Source organism: Elgaria multicarinata, chromosome 16, assembly GCF_023053635.1.
Source record: "Elgaria multicarinata webbii isolate HBS135686 ecotype San Diego chromosome 16, rElgMul1.1.pri, whole genome shotgun sequence".
In the NCBI taxonomy this organism is placed as follows: domain Eukaryota; kingdom Metazoa; phylum Chordata; class Lepidosauria; order Squamata; family Anguidae; genus Elgaria; species Elgaria multicarinata.
In genome coordinates this window covers 6,860,981-6,881,013 of record NC_086186.1, presented here as the reverse complement: position 1 = coordinate 6,881,013, position 20,033 = coordinate 6,860,981, and the positions used below count along the sequence as shown (strand labels likewise).

General features: G+C 41.1%; 1 protein-coding gene across 2 annotated transcripts in view; it reads left to right on the top strand.

Moving 5' to 3' along the window:
- Window positions 1-13,631, top strand: part of VPS13C (vacuolar protein sorting 13 homolog C) — a 109,122-nt gene extending 95,491 nt beyond the window's left edge. For both annotated transcript variants that reach the window (XM_063142480.1, XM_063142478.1), the window contains 4 exons: window positions 3,642-3,733; window positions 6,002-6,125; window positions 8,770-8,859; window positions 11,852-13,631. In XM_063142480.1, coding sequence (XP_062998550.1) covers window positions 3,642-3,733; window positions 6,002-6,125; window positions 8,770-8,859; window positions 11,852-11,953 — 408 coding nt within the window. In that variant the 3' untranslated portion in view covers window positions 11,954-13,631. The remainder of the gene's footprint in view (window positions 1-3,641; window positions 3,734-6,001; window positions 6,126-8,769; window positions 8,860-11,851) is intronic.
- Window positions 13,632-20,033: the final 6,402 nt, after the last annotated feature.

Genomic DNA, 20,033 nt, shown 5'->3' with positions numbered 1-20,033 from the left:
ACAAAAATTAAAAACATTCAAAGTATAAAACAACAGTATAAAACCATAATATAAAATACAATAGAAAAGCTCAACCAGATAATGTTGACATCCTTGGTTCCATGTCTCGGAACCAAGAGCTGCTTCGTCAGGGGCAATCGTACGAAACAGATGAGAGAAAGTTCCCTCTTTCTCAGTCTAGTTGTGAAATTCATGGGGTAGCCCACATGTGCCACTCTAGGACTTGGAGGTAGAGGCATCGAGTGTGTGTGTGTGAGTGAGTGAGAAATGCATAACTGTTTCACTCTATTCAAGTCCTTGTCATTTTTGCTATACTTTTCATTAGTAATATTTGTTAATGACACTGCTATATTTTTATTCCTTTTAAAACCACCACCACCACTTGATTTCCACATTGGCAAGAAGCATATCTATTTGATAATATTTTGGGAGGTGGCATGTATATTGAGAACAATAAAGTAGAAACATACTACCTAAGCATTGTCAGAAACAACTTCTCTTAAATAGTTTATTGGTATGCTGCTATAAACCAAAAATGACATTCCAGTCAAATAGGTACCCTAAAAAGTGATATCTTCCTATCTATTATCTATTGCATATGATCCTTTTCTGATGTGTTTCTTCTTTCTTCTTCTCTCCCACCATGCGTACGCAGCAGCAACTGGAATAATGGAGTCTACTGTTCCCATTCTATTTTCCTGATCAAATTGATTCATCTTAATTTGTCTTGGTTTATCTTAAAACTAAGGGCGTAGGAGTCCATTACATTCAGTGTCTCCCCTCAGAGCCTTTCGGTATCCCTCGTCCTAAGCTTCGGCTATTAGGCGGTGTAAAAATGTAATAAATAAATAAATAAGTTTTAAACTCACCATTTCAAGTGATGGGGAAATCATTTCTAATATCCGAGGTTAGCCTCGCACTAGGAAAGCTAGTGCGATGGAGAACTATGGGGGAAGCCTGGGAAACCAGGAAGTGGTCAAGCATTCACATTTATTTAATGTGCCGTTTCTTCCTAGACTCTTCTGTAGAATTAAGACTAAAGATATTGAATGGTAACGCAGATCAGCTATTCACTAGTTGAAGGTATCACTGATGTGGCATATATGAGTTAAATTCATTGTGTTATATTGAGAGAGATACGACAAATTCATGAATGCGGGCTATCACTTCCTCCTTCCCCATTCATACCAATTTATATGCTTGCACTGCGTGGAGGGCTTTGAGTGTGAAACTGTCTTTCCCACCTTCCTTTTCCAAGCGTCTATCTCAAAAGACATCTCTGAGTCTGGAAAGCTGGGAGGAAGGCAGGCAGAGTCCAGGTTTGGTGGGCAGTGGATAGGAAGACAGGAGTGAAAATAAGAGTGAAAATGGTACAAGCCGCCTCTAGCAACTTTCAGTAATTTCACCGTGGATGTATACTTCTAGTTGGAGTGGGAAACCCCAACCAGAAGTCTGTGTGTAATGGAATTCTATCGTCAAACTCGTATCAAACCTTGGCAGGTCATTAAAATGTAATTCTCTTGGATATCCATTTATAAAATTGTGATTGATACAGCACTTTCTTTCAGGATATGTTAATACCCGAAAAGATCTTTTGTCGAGAAATGCCATTTTAAAAATTATACCCAGATAGGTAGATTTATTCTTAAAAAGTAAAACCAGTGCCTTGATGCTCAAAGGAAACTGTTTTTCTTTGTTTTTTATTATTTGTTTTACCTTAAGGAATGTATATGTTCCCCTTTAATATAATGTCAAACTATATTGATTTAAAGGTGAAAACGTATGTTTGGAAGCAATGTATCTTTATTGCATTGAAATGTTGTGGAAAATATTTTTTGTATTATTCATGGGAAGAAATGGGCATGCTGTCTCTCTATGAACAGTAGATACCTGCCAGGTTTTGTTAATATTAGAAAGTAGTAAACGCTCAGTATGCTTTGGCAGCCAATACAAAAAGTATTGCAAAATGTCTTTGAAAAGAAGAGTTTATCTCTTTTGAGAAATGTGTCAAGGTTGTATAAATGAATATCCCATCTTAATTGTGTTTTTAACTTAATATTAACATAACTCAAATATGTTAAGTAATTTATTTTCTCAGATGTATTTTGTAATAAATAGCAAAAAAAAAAGTCCAATGTAAATATAACACCAAGCACAATTATTTGTTTTTTTAAGGATGTTGGCCTTAACTTGTGAGAACTTTTTTTTAAAAAAGGGAATTCTCCCCCACCCCACCCCCAGGGAAAAAATTCTTGCTTTAGACAGAAGGTCCTGGATCAGGCTGTGCTGTTCTCTTGCTCCTAACATTCTGAGTTTAGCTGTAGTCTCCTGCAATCCCTGCAGCTGGCTTTTTCTCTTGCTTATGGGTAGCTCTTTCTTGTCTCATCCCTGAGGGAGTTAATATCCATTTCTGGCCTTCTTAAAATTTCCATGTTGCATAAATTACTCAATGCTGGTCTTAAAAGAAAGCAATGTCAGCTTACTTCTAAAGTCATTTACAAAGCCATGTAGCTATAAAGTTGGGAGGGATCTGTTTTGTGGATAGGAAGGTGAGTTTTTATTTTTATTTTTATGCAACTCATAGGGCCTGGTTTCATAAGACGCGTTTTTAATTTGAAATCTCTGTGCGGGACGTTGCTTGGACCCCACATGTGATACCACCACATGGGATAAATTACCAAACTCAGTGTTTACAGTCCGTATGAGCAGCAAGGATCTCTAATTGCTGATGTACGCTTTTGCATGTTTTGCCACATCACATGTGGGTTATAAATAGGATGCATAGGTGTGTTTTTTCCTACCTTGAAAGTGACATGGATGTGTAAAAATTGCTTTTATATATACTCAAGGTCATTATTACTGTGTGCTTAATATTACTGTGTGTTTAATTATCATGTATATTGTTCCTTTTATGACTTTATAAAAGTAATAAAGTATAAGACTAGTCCATATGAAATATCCTCAAAACAAGATCATGTTCGGTACACTGGCGCATGGGTTCTAATCCAACAAATGTGCCTGTTGCACAATTTATATTTGCCTCACCTTTTGTGGTTGCAAATATACTTCAGATTTGTGAAAATAAATTCAAATTTGAGAAAAACAAAAGGTGAAGCCTGTCTGAGTTGATGTTGCAGTTTGTGGAATGACCACATTGTTCCTCATCAAGTGACCGCACGCCCAGTTCTCCTTTGGGGTGGCAGCCCCTGCCCAGGGGGCCTCTCTAAGAAACAATACCTGTCAGAGGCACGTTTAATGTGACGCCTTAATGTATTTCTCTGCCGGTTTGCCTTTTGTAATTCATGGATATTTTATGCTGATTTAATGCACTCTCCTGTTGCATGTTCTGCTCAAAGACGTGTGCCTGCAATTTGGCAACTGGGTCATGGTGCAGATTACAAGTTCTTTAAGGTTAATATCGAAATGGGTTTCAGTATTGGGCTCCAAACCACTGTGCAGATCTGACCAGCTCCCAAACATGCTTTCTCCAATGCAAGAGTGGGCATAGTCCACTGCCACTGGCTTCTGGGAGGGCTCCCTGCTATAGGATTCGGTCCAGAGTTTGTAAGTGACATCTCCTCTGAGACTAGGTATGTGTGTCACTTTGATCTAGAACTTTGGCTTTTCCCATCTCATTCTAGAACTCTCATATCAAGAAGCTGCCTGGAGAGAGTTTCCAATACCACTGTGCTGTTCCAGAAGGCAGAAAGGCACACATTGTAGTAACCAACAGGTACTGTTGCATTAATAAATTCAAAGGAACCCCCAAGCGCTCTCTCTCTCTGTGTTACAGAGAATTTAATAATACAATTGAATCAAACCTAAGTGGTGATGGTGGTGATTCTTCTCCTCCTCCTCCTTCTTGGTTGCATCTAATAAAATGGCAAACATTGCCACTCTGCAAAGAGTTGTTTTTGAACCAGGATTATATTCCCTCTGTGGGAATGTTAGTTTTTGCTTAAGAATTGCATTAAAAGTGAAGACCACATCTCAGTGGTGGAATTCCCAAGAATTTGGTTTACCTGATGAGGAGATGGAGAGTAATAAGCCAGGCAGGTCCCTTTCCCGCCCCCCCCCCTTAAAACTGGACTTGCCTCAACCACTACTTCCTCTACATCAGTTTGGTATAGCAGTTAGAGTATCAGACGGGAACTCTGGAGACCCGGGTTCTAGTCCCCACTCGGCCATGAAGGTCACTGGGGTTACTCTGGGACAGTCACTGCCTCTCAGCCTAACCTACCTCACAGGGTTGCTGTGAGAATAAAATGGAGAGGAGGAGCACCATGTAAGCTGGCGGGTTTCTTGCAAGAGGAAAAGAGGGTGGGATATAAACGTAATGATAAAAAATTTAAAAATACAAATACACAATTTTCTAGCCTGTGGCATCTGTGGCATCTGGTTGATCGTATTCCAGGGTAGGCTTTGGTCCTGGAACCTTTGGTGGCTCATCTCCACTTGGGAGCCAGATTCAGCTGTACTGATGGCTAGTAACAAAGAAAGTGTCGTGGTTTCCTCTCTGGCCCCAGCCCGCCAGGCTCTTAACAGAGGTCCAGGGCTCATACTTGGTCCCTAAAGTCCCTAAAACTCCCTAAACTGAAACAAAGCCCCTAAAAGTCCCTTTTTTAAAATCCTAGGTCCCTAAATTCCCTAAAAATGGGTATATGCTTTTTAAAAATAATTTACTACATTTTTATGATTTTCAGTATAAATTTTAGGCAAGTTGCAGCAATTCAGGCCCAATGTCTTTAAAAATTGGTAAGTTTCAACCTTTCAACCTTTCGTCCCGGGTACGACGTTTTATTTCACAGTTTTTAAAATGTTTTCTTGCGGCAACATGTTAACTAATATTTTCAAAACCTTTGGTGACATTTATTTTAGAGTCACAAACAATACATAACACTTCAGTGTCACTTATAAGTTTTGCCCATGTCCCGAGTTGATGTCCAAGTGAATCCTTTTGTAGCAACCCATCTTTACTAGGACGGCAATTCCCCATTTAACAAAGTTAAACTTTTGACCTAATTTTTCCCCTATCTTGTCCAAGCACCTATAAAAACAAACACCCCCCACCCCAATCTTAACCCTTCAATAACCTAAGTCTCAGGATGGAAAAAACACAAGAAGTGGTCAAGGGAGACCTACAGGAAAGAAGAAAGGTTACTGCTACCACAAGAAATGGAAGAAATGCCAACCAAAGAGGAAAGACTCCAGGGCAAAAAAAAAAAAGAGGAAAGGGCCCTGAAGAGGCAGTTTAACGTCATACCCGGGACGAAAGGTTGAAACTTAACAATTTCTAAAGACATCAGGCCTGAATTGCTGCAACTTGCTATAAAAAATTACACTGAAAATCATAAAAAATTACATAAATTATTCAAAAAACCTTATTTTTGGTTGTTCAATATGGCTAAAATAACCAATGAACTTAAAAGTTGAGTTAAAGTGAAAAGACGAGCTAAAAATTGAACTTAAAGAGTTAATATGCATTGAAAAGAGTTAAAAAAAGTTTTTTGGTTTGACTTTAACCAGCTTAGTGGTAGGTGTTTTTTTAAAAAACACACACACCATGCTTTTGAGTTACGTTTTTGTTTCCATAGTTTTTATGAGGTCCCTATTTTAGTCCCTTTTTTGGACCTGAAAGTACCTTAAAGTCCCTAAAATAGACCTGAATATGGAGTATTCCTATAGGTCTCTCTTCCCCAACTCCTTGATTTTGGGGTAAAATGTTTTCCTTGAATTGCCTACTGATGCTGATACGATTCTTCCCATCCAAAGCAAAAGAGCCTAGTTACCTGTCAACGTAAATCCAGCCCTCGTTTGAGCCATTCTGTCGCTACAGCGGTTTCATTTCAAATATATTCTGCTGAAGTTAAAAAATAATAATTGTGTGGTATGTTCAGGGTCTGCAGCAATAGATATTCATGCTCGGAGGCGTTTTGGCCTTGTCCATTTCTGCTAAATGGAAACCATGAACGTGTGTTGTTGTTGTTTTGTCTTGATCTAGAAGAGTCATGTTAATCAAGGAGGTGGAGATTCTAGGGCATGTAACGACAGACTGGGATTATTTATATGAAAATTTTACGCGCCCACCAACTGTGGATGAAAACGTACTGCGAATCTTCATTAAGGTAGAGAAACATATTCATGCGTGTTGTTATTATTATTATTATTATTATTATTATTATTATTATTATTATTTATATAGCACCATCAATGTACATGGTGCTGTACAGATTATACACAGTAAATTCTTATAATTTCAGTAAATTATATAAATTATATAAATTTATATAAATACAGTAAGTTCTTATAACAATAATAGTTAGGTTGCAGAAGGCATAGTGGAGAACCCTCCGGAGCATGCTGGGTTCAATTTCTAGAGCCTTTCTACATGAGGCATTTATTGTGCGCTCGTGAATCCCAGCGTTCACTGGTTTGTGAGTCCTTTACATGATGGTGTCATCCTCCAGGGCCTCTCCCACGCTTTGAAAACCATTTTAGTGGGTTTTTTTTCTAATGAAATGTTGGTATTATTATCATGAATAGCAGGATAAAGCCTAGTGTAATTGTGCAAGTCTGCTACACAATGGTGCCTACTAGTGCTTGTGCAATGGAACATAAGAAAGAGAAGAGAAACAACCTCCCACCCTCGAAAAGAAAACACATGTATGTTGTTTATTTATTATATTTCTATACCACCCCATAGCTGAATGGTTCACAAAAAATAAAACACAAACTTAAAACTACAATATAAAAGTGCAACGAGAATAAAATCTATCAGCAATGCAGAGATTTAAAATACAGATTTAAAACAGCAGAGCTAAAAGCCTAGAATGCTAAAATGCCTGGTTCAATGGAAAAGTCTTCACCAGGAACCGAAAAGAGTACAAGTTAAGCACCAGGTGAACTCCACAACCGGGGTGCCACAACAGAAAAGGCTCTTTTCTCGGTAACCACCTGCTTCATTTCCCTTGGCAGGGGTCCCTAGGGAGGGACCCTTGATGATGAGCTTCGTGTCCAGGCAGGTGTATATGGGAGGAGATGATCCTTCAGATAACCAGACCCCAAGTCATTTAAATGTTAATATCAGCACTTTGAATCGGGCACAGAGATGGAATGGCAGCCAGTGCAGCTGTAAGAGTACTAGCATAATCTGATCTCCTTGGCCAGTCCCTGTGAACAATCTTGCTGCTCTGTTGTGGACCAGCTGAAGTTTCCGGACTGGAATCCTCCAAAGAATCCGGAATCAAGCCTTGGTCAAGTGGAGGGTTAAAAGCCTCATGTAGAAAAGCTCCTAAATGTAATTGCCTAAGGGCACAATCCTGTGCATGTGCAGACAGAAAAAAGTCTCTCTCTATATATAACAGTATAAAACTATTGTTTTATACTTTGAATGGCTTTAATTTTTGTGAACTGCCCAGAGAGCTCCAGCTATTGGGTGGTATAGAAATGAAAATAAATAAATAAATAAATAAATATAAACTTAAGCACGGCTGGCTGGGGAATGCTGGGAGTGGTAGAACCTCCTCTGCTGAGGGAACTGCACTGGCTGCCTATTCGCTACCGGGCCAGGTTTAAGGTTCTGGTACTTGTGTACAAAGCCCTAAACAACTTGGGACCAGGATACCTGAGAGAGCGCCTTCTCCCTTGCCAACCTGCCCGGTCACTGAGGTCATCCGAGGGCCTGCTCCTGGTGGTTCCACCTAGATCCATCCTCCGATTGGAATCCACCAGGGGAAGAGCCTTCAGCGTGGCGGTACCCCTCCTGCGGAATTCCCTGCCTCTGGAGGTCAGGCAGGCGCCAACCTTGTACTCCTTTCGGCACCTCCTGAAAACATCTTTATTCCAAGAAGCCTTTCTTTAACATGCAGCCTTGGATTTCTGTTTTTGCTACTTTTTAAATTTTATTTTAACTGTTTTATTCTGTTTTTATTTTCATTTTACCTTGTACACCACTCCAAATTTTTTTCAATGGGGAGTGGTATATAAATATTCTAAATAAATAAATAAATAAATAAATAATTTCAGTTGCTGGCAACTCTGCAAAGCTGCTGAAATCAAATTGAGATGCCTTTCTCCATCTTACATCAGACGTCCCCAACCAGGTGGCTACCAGATGAGTAGAACCTACAACTCCCATCAACCCCAGCTAGCTGAGGGGGATAATGGGAGCTATAGCCCAACACACCTGGAGGGCACCCTGTTGGGGAAGGCTGCTGTACCTGACCAGAAGGTTAGATTAATCATAGCCTAGTCAAGTTGCAGTACACTAAAGATAATAGTGCAGTAAAGTTGTGCAAGATCCAGAAATCTTTCCCAAAATTCAAGCCCTTGAGGGAATTTTTGCATTTCTCTCGCTCTGAAAATGTAATACATTTCTGAGGAAAAGGTGATAGGCTCTAGCTAACAAAAGCTTATGCCCTAATAAATGTACTAGTCTTTCAGGTGCTACAAAATTTTGTCTGTTTGTGATGACTCAAACTGATATCCCTCTAGAATTCCAGGTAGTGTCTTTGGGATTTTCAGGTAACCTGGGGTAGAAAGGAGAACAAAGAGAAAAACTGTTTTGATATTCTGTGTTGATCCATAACCCAGTGCTCTGTTCTTATGTGTAATCTCACAAACATAAAACAGAATTTCTATTTCTTCTTTTATTAATGCATGATGGCCAAAGTTAGACCACAACAAATATGATTTGATGGCGTCCTTTTTAATGCCGGCATGTCATAACATTTTTGCAGCCCTTTGAAATCATGCTGGTTTTTTTCACAGGACCAAGGGCTGTTAACATTCCACCGAAGAGAGGGGTCAGTGCAAGAGTGTGTAAAGCAAATCCGTCTCGGGAATTCTTCTTCAGCAATGGTAAAGATCTGTCTCATCATCTGAAGTTGTTTAACATTTTAAATGTAAATGTGGCAGTTAGTGACAGAACCTGGGCCTTCATCATCAACATGCTGTTGGTTTGAAGGCATATCGTCACATGTGTCCTGTGGCATGTTTGTCCTAGTGTCGTGTGCCGTCATTTGGGGCATCAACATTTGACACCTAGATTGAGGTGTCTCTGCCTTTCTCAGTCAGCGAGGGAGTGGAGCAGGGAGGAAAAAGTTAACTCCCACTTCTGTAGAAGGCTGGGCCAATCAAAAAACATTGGAGGTACCAGGAAGGGCAAAGGCTATCAATGGCTACTAGCCCTGATGGTTGTGTGCTGTCTCCAGTATTCGAGGCAATAAGCTTGTGTGCACCAGTGAACATGGGCGGGAGGGCGCTGTTGCACCATGTCCTGTTTGTTCATCCCTGGCCGATGGCTGGTTGGCCACTGTGTGAACAGAGTGCAGGATTAGATGGACCCTTGGTCTGATCCAGCATGTTCTTAAGGGGAGGAAACCTCTTTTCAGTCGTGACTCTGCCTTCTACCAAAGAGTAGAATTGCTCCCATGTTTTCTTATTTGATCATCTACCATTGTTGCTTCATTAAGGAAAGTAGGACTTTCAAGGGACCTTCTTTTCAGGGGCAAGTGGGAGGCTTTCTCCACCCCACTCCACCCTGCCCCCTTTCCTCTCCTGATGTGTATAACTTGCTTTTGTATTTAAAGGGCTATCTTAGAGCCAGCCTAGGTTAGGGCAATGGCTTATCCTATCCTCCACCCTTGACTTCTCCTGTCTCCAGGGCAGGATCTACACTACTGCTTTAAAGCGCTTTATAACAGTTATAAAGCGCTTTAACTGCTTTAAAGCGCTATAAAACTGTTATAAAGCGCTTTAAAGCAGTAGTGTAGATCCGGCCCTGCTAGAGGACTACTCACTGGGCACTGAATGCTTGCCTCTATCTTCTGTATCAAGAAAGCCCATCCCATAGTTCCTAACGTACTGTGGCTTAGACGACAGTAAGATGCATGGTGCCAAAGAAATGTCCACTGTCTATTCCAGTAGTAGCTGGGCCTAGCTAAGTGAGCCTTCAACCATAGGCCTTTCCTCTTCCTCTTCGGTGTGGGTGGAACAATTCACCAACACAAACTGCACCAGGCTCTCCCTGCCATTTTGGGTTTGACTCCATGATCTCCTGGATGTCTTTCGTGCCCTTCATGTGCTTGCTAGAATTGCGTAGAATCGGGAGCTCACAGCTAGCATCATCTCTTGATTCGCCTGTGTCCCACGAGCCGCAGAAGAACATGTGACAGTTTGCTCCAAAATACCCTCTTGTAGGGAAACTTAACAAAGGACCCCTGTTTACTCTTGAGGAGGTGTTAGTGACCTTAGAAATCTTAGCATCTTCTTCCAGGACTGAAAGGTCTTCACGCCAAGGAAGAAATGCAGGAGGAACTGAGCTTGTAGAGTTTCTGCAAGCCTTAGTGAACGGGAGAAAAATCAGGTGTGGATCTAAAGGTCAATTCGTTCAGTCGGCAGTTGCCCACTCTTGGCGGAGGCATCTTAAGGAATTGATCCTGGCAGGTTTTCTTATCCATTGGCGTGCGAACAACAGGTTCAAAGGGTTCAGTTGAACACCCTAATCCGCTGCCGCCGCCATGTTGCAGTAGCAGGGCCGGTGCTAGCTGTAGGAAAGAGCGACAAATTCAGCTGCTCCCCACCCTGCTCCTCCTCCGGAAGGCTTTTTTCACCGGTGCAGACGCTGTCCCCCCCACCCCCAGCTCGCTCTTTCACTCACTCACTCACTCAGCTGCTTCCTGCTCCCAGCTGCTCTGTCTGACCTCTCGCGACAGTTGCTGAACAAGGTGGGAGCAGCAGCCATGCTGGGGCCACGAAGCAGCACATGGTGGAGCTGAGGAGGGGAGGCGGGAGGCAAAGCGCCCAGGCAGGCAGGCAGGCTGGCCCACCGGGTGAGGAGCAGGGCTGTTTCTGTAAGTAGTAAGATTGCCCAGAGCTGCGGATTGGAGCCCTCCCCCCTTCGGAGCTGCTGCCCTCCTCTCATCATCAGCCCTGCAGGTACTGTAATGTTTGGGAGAAAGAGAGAGAGAGAGAGAGAGAAGCTGTATGCCTTCTCTCCTCGTCGCTGCCCCACCGCCCTCCCCAGACTGGCCTCCAGCAAGAGAAAAGAAAGGGGGAAGGGGGGAGAACTGCAATGCCCCCCAGGACCTCCTGGCTAAGGAGGGTTCATTCAGCAGCACCTTTTTCAGAATGCTTGCTAAAACAATTCCTATCTGCTCTTGCTTATTTTAGGGTGTCCAACCCCCTTTTTTCAAGCCATTCTTTTGGTAAACATGGTACGTGTCTATCTTGTGTCACTTTAAAATAGAGCTGCAGCACAATCCTATGTACGTCTACTCAGAAGTAAGCCCCACTGAGATTAATCAAACTTACTCTGAGGTAAATGTGCATAGGATGCAGCCTGAAAACGAAGAGAGGATGAAAAAAAGACAGGAGAAAATGAATTGTAGAAATAGAATAGCAAGGTAACTGTGGGATATTTAACCATATGTAAAGACAATAAGTACAGTAAAATTAGTGCTCCTCTACTTCAGTCCCAATCAAATAATTACAACAGTGCAGTACAGATTATTTGTTAATTAAAAAAATACAGTTTACTTCAGTTTTTATTTCGTTTGTTTGATGAATGAAAAAAAGTCCTTTATTACTGTATATTCAATCAATGTTTACCTTAAAAATATATATATATCCCTGACCGAACCACCTAATGAAATGTGCTGTGCACGCCTATGCTTATATCCCCTTGTCTCAGTGCCTGTTGGACCCTGTTCTTTATAAAGTTCTGTTTCTAGTTGCTATGAAGAGAGCTAGGTCCAAGTTGTTCCATCTCTCCAAGAAATACTATGCCATTTTTTCCCATGAAGATATTTGAGGTTTAGTGACCAATCATAAATTTCCCTTTTCTTCGCAGGAGATTTGCCATGCCATTGATGAAGCTAAAGCAACAAGACATCAGCAGAAGTTGGTGAAACAAGCATCTCTAAAATTAAGCAGCCCACAGCAGCAGCATTAGCTCTGGTGGCCTTTGAATTTCCAGAAGCCATATGAATTCATGGTGCTCCACAGTTTTTGTATAGCTCTTTATATCAATCTTCACCTGAAAATTATTTCTTTACCACAATATTTTCATAAAACAATATGTAAAATTGTTTTACATATTGTTTATGTAAATAATAAACTCTGCAATACAGATAACAGGAGAAGGAAGATTTTACAATTCCTTCTGCTTTACTTTTCAATCTCCCTAAAAATTGCCCAAAATAATTTCTGCTGCAGCAGGAAATAAATTTTAAGTCAGCGTTGGTTTGAATAAATGAACGAAACCATCCTCCACTCAAATCTGCTTGGAATGTGTGGAGATAGGTTTTTAATAGAGAAAATCCATGTCTAGCTGACAATTCAGTGAGTTAATGGAGTGTTGCATAATAGTAAAATCAAAGTTAAAAGAATGCACATCTGCACTAGTGATGATACCTTATTCATGTCAGTCTTTAGTTAAATTCATTTTAGATATATTTAGGTTAATATAATATATACAAATGTATATTTAGTTTAAGATTTTTTGTTTCAAAATATATCACTGTTTGAGGCACAAAGTTTTCAATTGGTGTTCTGGCTGATATAATAAATTGGGTTAAGGTTTAAGGTGCGATCCTATGCATGTTTAGGGAGAAAAAAATCCTGGGAGTCGTAGGACTTTTTCCTGTCTAAAGATGCATAGGATTGCGCCCTTTGGGTCATAGTGGACTTCACACAACGAAATGTAGGATTGTTGAAAGCGTAAGTGAAACTACTCACACTGACTATCATTGATGGGTAAAACCATTCTCACTGTCCCAGCACTTGAATCTTTCGCTGAATTTTGGGCTGCACTTCGAGAAGACACATGTGCGGGCAGAGAAGCTGTGCACTAACTCATTTGGAGTCCTCTGTTTACAAGAGCCGGTGTGCACTTTCACAGCTGGGGTGTCCTTAAGCATGCCTTGTTTCCAGGCTAGATAGTAAATCACGAACCACAGCTGTCAGATTTTTGCTTCACAAATGAAGGGATCTGTATCTAAAACTTTATATTTCTTACGTTTGGCTTCTTTATTTTTCTGTAACGTTAATTCTTGGCTTTGCCTTTGCAAACATTTTTGTTCGGCGTGGCACTCTTTTCTCTTCCTTCGCTTCACTGTTGCTTAGTTAGTAATATGCTTAGCATTAATGTGGCCAAAACTATGCTGACCACGTTTGTGGTTTGCGTGTGCTCATGTTAAATGACAGAAGAATAAATCTATCAATCAACGATGAAGGGGTCTTAAGCAAAGACGATTCAGATCTAATGTATATCTGCCTCTTGCATAAATCAGGTGCTCTTCTGTGACTTCATACCAAATCACGAGAATAGTGTTATTTATGTTAGTAAAAGATGGCTACATAAGCTGCAAGTGTGTGGCCCCATGTATGGATTTTTTTTTTTAAGGAAACACCCTTTTGGGGTAACTTTACTTTTAGGGTGAATCCCTACATAGCAGTACACTGTTACCTAGGTCAGTAAAAGCCAGCATAACCCCATGTTCCTTAGTAGATCTCAAACCTAGCCAGGAAGTATGTTTTGGCTATGCGTCACATAAAATGTATTTTTTGATGTGTTTCTTTACTTTTGTAACATGTATAATACTACCAAATAAAAAACGATTTTATATGCAGCTGACTGTGTCTTTCATGGCAAACTGTTGCTGGGATGAAGTTACCAAATTGATATACAGCCAAAGAAGTTTAATAAAATTGCATTGCAAAAGACAAAACAAAGAACGCTTAAGTTACTCAACCTACAAAGGGATGGGTGGTTTTCTCTTAAACTGTTTCTTGTTGTTGCTTTCCACAAGATGGTAGTGTTTACTCACTACCGCAATTGATATTGAAGTCTTTCGGTTGTATTGGCAGAACAAGGTTTAAGAGGTGGTACAGAATGCATGGCACAGAGGTGTGGATCATAAAATTGTTGCAACTACTGGTAGACATTGGCTTCTATTGAGAGACAATGACGAAAAGGATGAACCCAGTCACTCAGTACTAACGTTGACTATGAGTAGGATATTGTTTTTGGCCATTAGCATACATGTTTCCTGAAAGCAATAGAATTCTAGGCAGAACAGAAAGTTTGCAGTGTTCAAATCACAGAATCATAGAATAGCAGAGTTGGAAGGGGCCTACAAGGCCATCGAGTCCAACCCCCTGCTCAATGCAGGAATCCACCCTAGAGCATCCCTGACAGATGGTTGTCCAGCTGCCTCTTGAAGGCCTCTAGTGTGGGAGAGCCCACAACCTCCCTAGGCAACTGATTCCATTGTCATACTGCTCTAACAGTCAGTAAGTTTTTCCTGATGTCCAGCCGGAATATGGCTTCCTTTATTCCGTGTCCTGCACTCTGGGAGGATCGAGAAGAGATCCTGGCCCTCCTCTGTGTGACAACCTTTTAAGTATTTGAAGAGTGCTATCATGTCTCCCCTCAGTCTTCTCTTCTCCAGGTTAAACATGTACTATGCATTTTTATTTGATTCTGGTGTGCGAAGAAAATTTGAGCTAAATCTAATATGCATGCAGTCTTTTGCACCTGCAATAGGAATTTCCCTCCACCCTCCAATGGCTCGCTGCCCCCACAAGTCCCCATATCTGCTTCAGAGGGTCTCCCAAACCTCTGGAGCAGATTTGGGGCATGTGGGTGGTGGTGACAGAATTCGAACCACCAGCAGTGTCTGTTCTTCTGGTGGAACAAGACCACTGGGTAAAACCCTTACATGTGTTGGGTGTTGATGTCTATGTGCACATAAAGTAAAGACTGCATTTGCACACCTCATTTGTATACTAATCTTCTACAGCTTCTGAATGACATTATTTGAAGTCAAGAGCTGATGAAGAAAACGTTAAAGGGATTTGGCACACTTAGCAGTGATGTGGTAGAGTTGTCTGGCTTCAACCCAGAGAGGCTTTGTTACCTCAAAAGCACCAAGCTACCTGTTTTTAGGTAGCCAAATAGGCTCTGACATTATTGGCCAAACCTAAATTGTTGCAGAGGCATTTGAAGAAGGCAGAAGAAAGAGTTCTGGGTACCTAAATGGAGAGAGTTTTCTTTCCTACTAGACAGAACACAGGAGTCTACTGATAAAATTGACCGGAGGCACATTCAAGACTGACAACAGTGCTTACTTTTATACAATTCACAAAGCTAGTGACAGATTTAAAAAACAGTTTGACTAATTCAAGGACGCAATATGGATAGCTTTTTAGAAAGAAAATTGACATGTTCGTGGGGGATAGGCCTGTTGATGGCGTTAGCCCTGCTAGCCAGTTAAAGCATAAACCTCTTAATGCCAGAGGTTAGAGACAAAGAATGGGGGAACGTCTATCTCTAGGCCTTGCTTGTGATGGCCCAGAGGCATTTGGCTGGCTGTTACTGCTACTGGAAAAGAAATACTGGGTGAGATAGACCTTGATCTGATCTAGCTAGGCAACGGCGTCCTTTGACTAACAGGGTTTCCGAAACAACATAGCAACAGCTGCCTCTACCAACAGAGCTGAATATCCTTTGACTGGTTGCCAGTGTGGCAACTGAGCACTCATTCAAGACTCCAAGGTTGGCACAACTGACCAAACATAAGAAAACCCTGCGATGTTATCTAACTGTATTGCAAATGCATTTGGATGCTCTGGAAGAGAGTGCTAATCTCCCAGCCAGCTGTGGTTTCCTAGAAACTGTTCTTGAAGACCTCTTTAACATCTTCAAAGTTCATACATATTCAGGGAAAGTGGCACGAGAGACCACTGTGTGTCTTGAAAAAGGAAGAGTCTTGAACTCCTGTGCAGCAGCTGGGAGACCTTCCTTGCATTTTCATCAGGCCCAGAATTATTATTTTTAACTTCATGTGAAATGCAAAGCGCTCTGCAACAAAACGATGGCACCAGTGTGAGTTGCAGTGGAGTGTTGTTGTTTTTAAGGACTGTTTGAAGTTTTGCATGTTGATGTTGGCATGTAACCACCACAGCAATAAAAGGGGTGGGGTGGGGTGGCGAGGAGGGGAACATAACACATTTTTCCTGGATAGCCATATTAGCCTGTTACAGCAAAAAACAACAGAGAGGCTAACAAATTTATTGTGCCAGAATCATGCCATCATAAATTTGTTCGCCTCTGAATATGCCACAGGACACACACTTGTTGGAACAAGAAGTGAAAGGGGAAATCCGACCCCTGTTTGATTTTGTCACTATGTTATTTTGCCTCTGCAAGTTCCCCGTCCTCTGCTGGTTTGCAAACTCCCAAATGCAACCCTCTCATCCCTCACTGCGGTGGGTTGATCACCATTGCAGCGCAGGCGGGCATCTGGATTTTGAAGAGAAAGAAATGCCCTGATTTGACTTCTGCAACCAATTTCCAGCTTCCTGTCAGTTGCAGATGTAACTGAAAATACTGATACCTCCTGTGTGTGTGTGTGTGTGTGTGTGTGTGAGAGAGAGAGAGACAGGCCCAAGGGTCTCTTTATAAAACAATCTAAATACATAAAACAATATAAGTACATATCACAATTATGTATCACGCTTAACTTGCAATGCTGCTAGACCCTGATGGCTGAAAGAAAGTGCAAAGGAAAAGAGGAGGAGGAATCTGGTCTGCTGGAGCCCTCTCTTAATGAATGTGTCGCAACCGTCTCTCCACCTGTAACACCACAGAATCCATCTCAATTTTTGTATTCTTCCCAGGGAGACAGTGATTAAAGATCTCTTCTCACCCTGCAGCAGGTGATCAATGGCTGCTGGCATTTGCCATTGTTGGTTTCACCAATCAGAGACTGTGTAGATCAACAAAGACCCAAAGAAATAAAAATAAAGTACTGGGTTCGAGGGGGGAGCGTAACAGCCTGCTGTGAGCTCAGCTTTGCTTTGTTTTTATGCTGTGTAGAAGACGATGCATTTTTATTAGCTATATTGGTGACCCCATGGGGATAAATTACATTGCCAGAGTTCTAGAGTCTGCAGAACACATCTGGTTGTATCTATAGCTCAGAAAGAATGGGTGATAGGTCCTTGCACTGTATCGATTGCAATTAATACATATGAAATTCATATATATATATATGCATTTTCTAGCAATAATACATAAGTTTAAATAAAAGTGGACCAAACATGCAAATATGTATCCATTTGAAGATGGATATGCCACCCATTCAAATATTGAAAGCACTATAAGATCCTCAGTCCATTGCATTATGAGTGTTGATCCTTCCAATGTTGTACTATCAAGTCTTTTGCCTGTCAAAAGGGTCCGTAGAATGGATTTATGTTGACTGTTTGCTAATCTCCATGAAGCAGGTAGATCATTTAAAAAACCATCTAAGTCAGTGAATATTAAAGACTGTTCCAGTACAATATTTATCCATATAATCATCTCCTCCCAAAAAGAAGCAACTACTGGACTTTGCCATACCATATGTTTTAAAAGAAGCATTAGTTGTATTACACGACCAGCAATTAGCTAAATCAGGCAATCCCTTATTAAAGAGATGTAGCGGCATCCAATAGACATGAAACAAATGTTTTTGCTGAATAAAATGCAGCCTATGATCCATAAACACGACAGGTCTAGACGCCAAATTCCCTCTTCTACTCCAGCTTAAAACCCTGGATATCATATTTATTCACCAATAACAGGTATTTATAGACATGGATCATAGGGCACTTTCCCTGACCAGCCTCAGTAAGTGCTTCCAATAACAACGGAGACTCTGATTCTGCAAAAGTGGCTGGGACAAACCTGGATACATAGCTGGTGAATCATATTCAACATACAGAAAGTTCTTGAGAAGATATTCCGTCACCTCCCAAGGATTCAGAATTTGACCCTGCTGGTTGAGGATGATGGGAGTTGTAGTCCAACACATCTGGTTGGAGCCAATTGGGGGAAGGGTGTCATAAATCATTGGTGGAGTTGCAGCTGTTTAATCAACTAAAGGCACAATACTACACATGTTTAGATAGGAAAAAAGTCCTACAGTGCACAGCATTCCCCAACCATCATGGCTGTCTGGGAATCCTGGGAGTTTTAGGACTTTTTTTCTATCTAAACATTATTATTATTATTATTATTATTATTATTATTATTATTATTATTTATTTATTTATTTATTTATATAGCACCATCAATGTACATGGTGCTGTACAGAGTAAAACAGTAAATAGCAAGGCCCTGCCGCATAGGCTTACATTCTAATAAAATCATAATAAAACAATAAGGAGGGGAAGAGAATGCAAACAGGCACAGGGTAGGGTAAACAGGCACTGGGTAGGGTAAAACTAACAGTATAAAGTCCGCACAACATCAAGTTTTAAAAGCTTTAGGAAAAAGAAAAGTTTTTAGTTGAGCTTTAAAAGCTGCGATTGAACTTGTAGTTCTCAAATGTTCTGGAAGAACGTTCCAGGCGTAAGGGGCAGCCGAAGAAAATGGACGAAGCCGAGCAAGGGAAGTAGAGGCCCTTGGGCAGGCGAGAAACATGGCATCAGAGGAGCGAAGAGCACGAGCGGGGCAATAGTGTGAGATGAGAGAGGAGAGATAGGAAGGAGCTAGACAGTGAAAAGCTTTGTAGGTCAACAGGAGAAGTTTATATTGGATTCTGAAGTGAATTGGAAGCCAATGAAGAGATTTCAGAAGCGGAGTAACATGGTCAGAGCGGCGAGCCAAGAAGATGATCTTTGCGGCAGAGTGGTGAGCAGAAACCAACGGACTGATGTGAGAAGAAGGAAGGCCAGAGAGAAGATGCATAGGATAGCACCCTACAATTTCCTGAACTGTGTGGGTACTTTCTTTGTTCTGTTTATTTTTTCAGTGTGAGGCAACAACCTTTTTTTAAAAAAATCCCCCAAGCTTTTATTCACTGGTAAAATGAATACTTGCTTCTTTTAAAATCTATTTTAAAGTGTTTTATTCTGTTTTTATTTTATTTTATCTTGTACGCTGCTCTGAAATTTTCAATGGGGAGCGGTATATAAATATGGTAAATAAATAAATAAAATGGTTTTAATGCTACCATTTTACCCCACCGTTTTATTCACAGGTCTGTTTATTGTTTTGTGGGTAGCATTTTTCAGTTTCTATCACTTTGTTGTCAAATGCCCTGGAACCATTTCTTATCAAAGGGCAGGATATAAAATTCATTACATAAAGAACGTACTTCAAAATACATATATTAGAATTAGAAAGAGAGCTTCGGCTATCAGCAGGTAAGGCAATGCAATAGGCAGTGAGCCTGAATACACCAGTTGCCGGGGTGCATGGGTGGGAGGGTGCTGTTGCATTCTTGTCTTGCTTTTGGGCTCCTGGTTGACAGCTGGTTGGCTGCTGTGTGAACAGAGTGCTAGACTAGATGGATCCTTAGTCTGATCCTTATTTATTTATTTATTTATTTATTACATTTCTATACCGCCCAATAGCCGGAGCTCTCTGAGCGGTTCACAAAAATTAAAACCATTCAAAGTATAAAACAACAGTATAAAACCATAGTACAAAATACAATATAAAAGCTCAACCAGATAAAAACAGCAGCAATGCAAAATTACAAATTTAAAACACCAAGTTAAAATTTATTGATAGACTGTTAAAATACTGGGAGAATAAAAAGGGCTTCACCTGGCGTCTAAAAGCATATAATGTAGGTGCCAAGCGAACCTCCTTAGGGAGCTCATTCCACAGCCGGGGTGTCACAGCAGAGAAGGCCCTCCTCCTGGTAGCCACCTGCCTCACTTCCTTTGGCAGGGGCTCGCAGAGAAGGACCCCTAAGGATGACCTTAGGGTCCGGGCAGGTACATATGGGAGGAGGCGTTCCTTCAGATAATCTGGCCCCAAGCCGTTTAGGGCTTTAAATGTTAATACCAGCACTTTGAATCGGGCCCGGACCTGGACTGGCAGCCAATGAAGCTGGAGAAGGACTGGCGTGATGTGGTCTCGTCGGCCAGTCCCTGTTAGTAAACGTGCTGCCCAGTTGAAGTTTCCGGACCGTTTTCAAAGGCAGCCCCACGTATAACGCATTGCAGTAATCCAAACGAGAGGTTATCAGAGC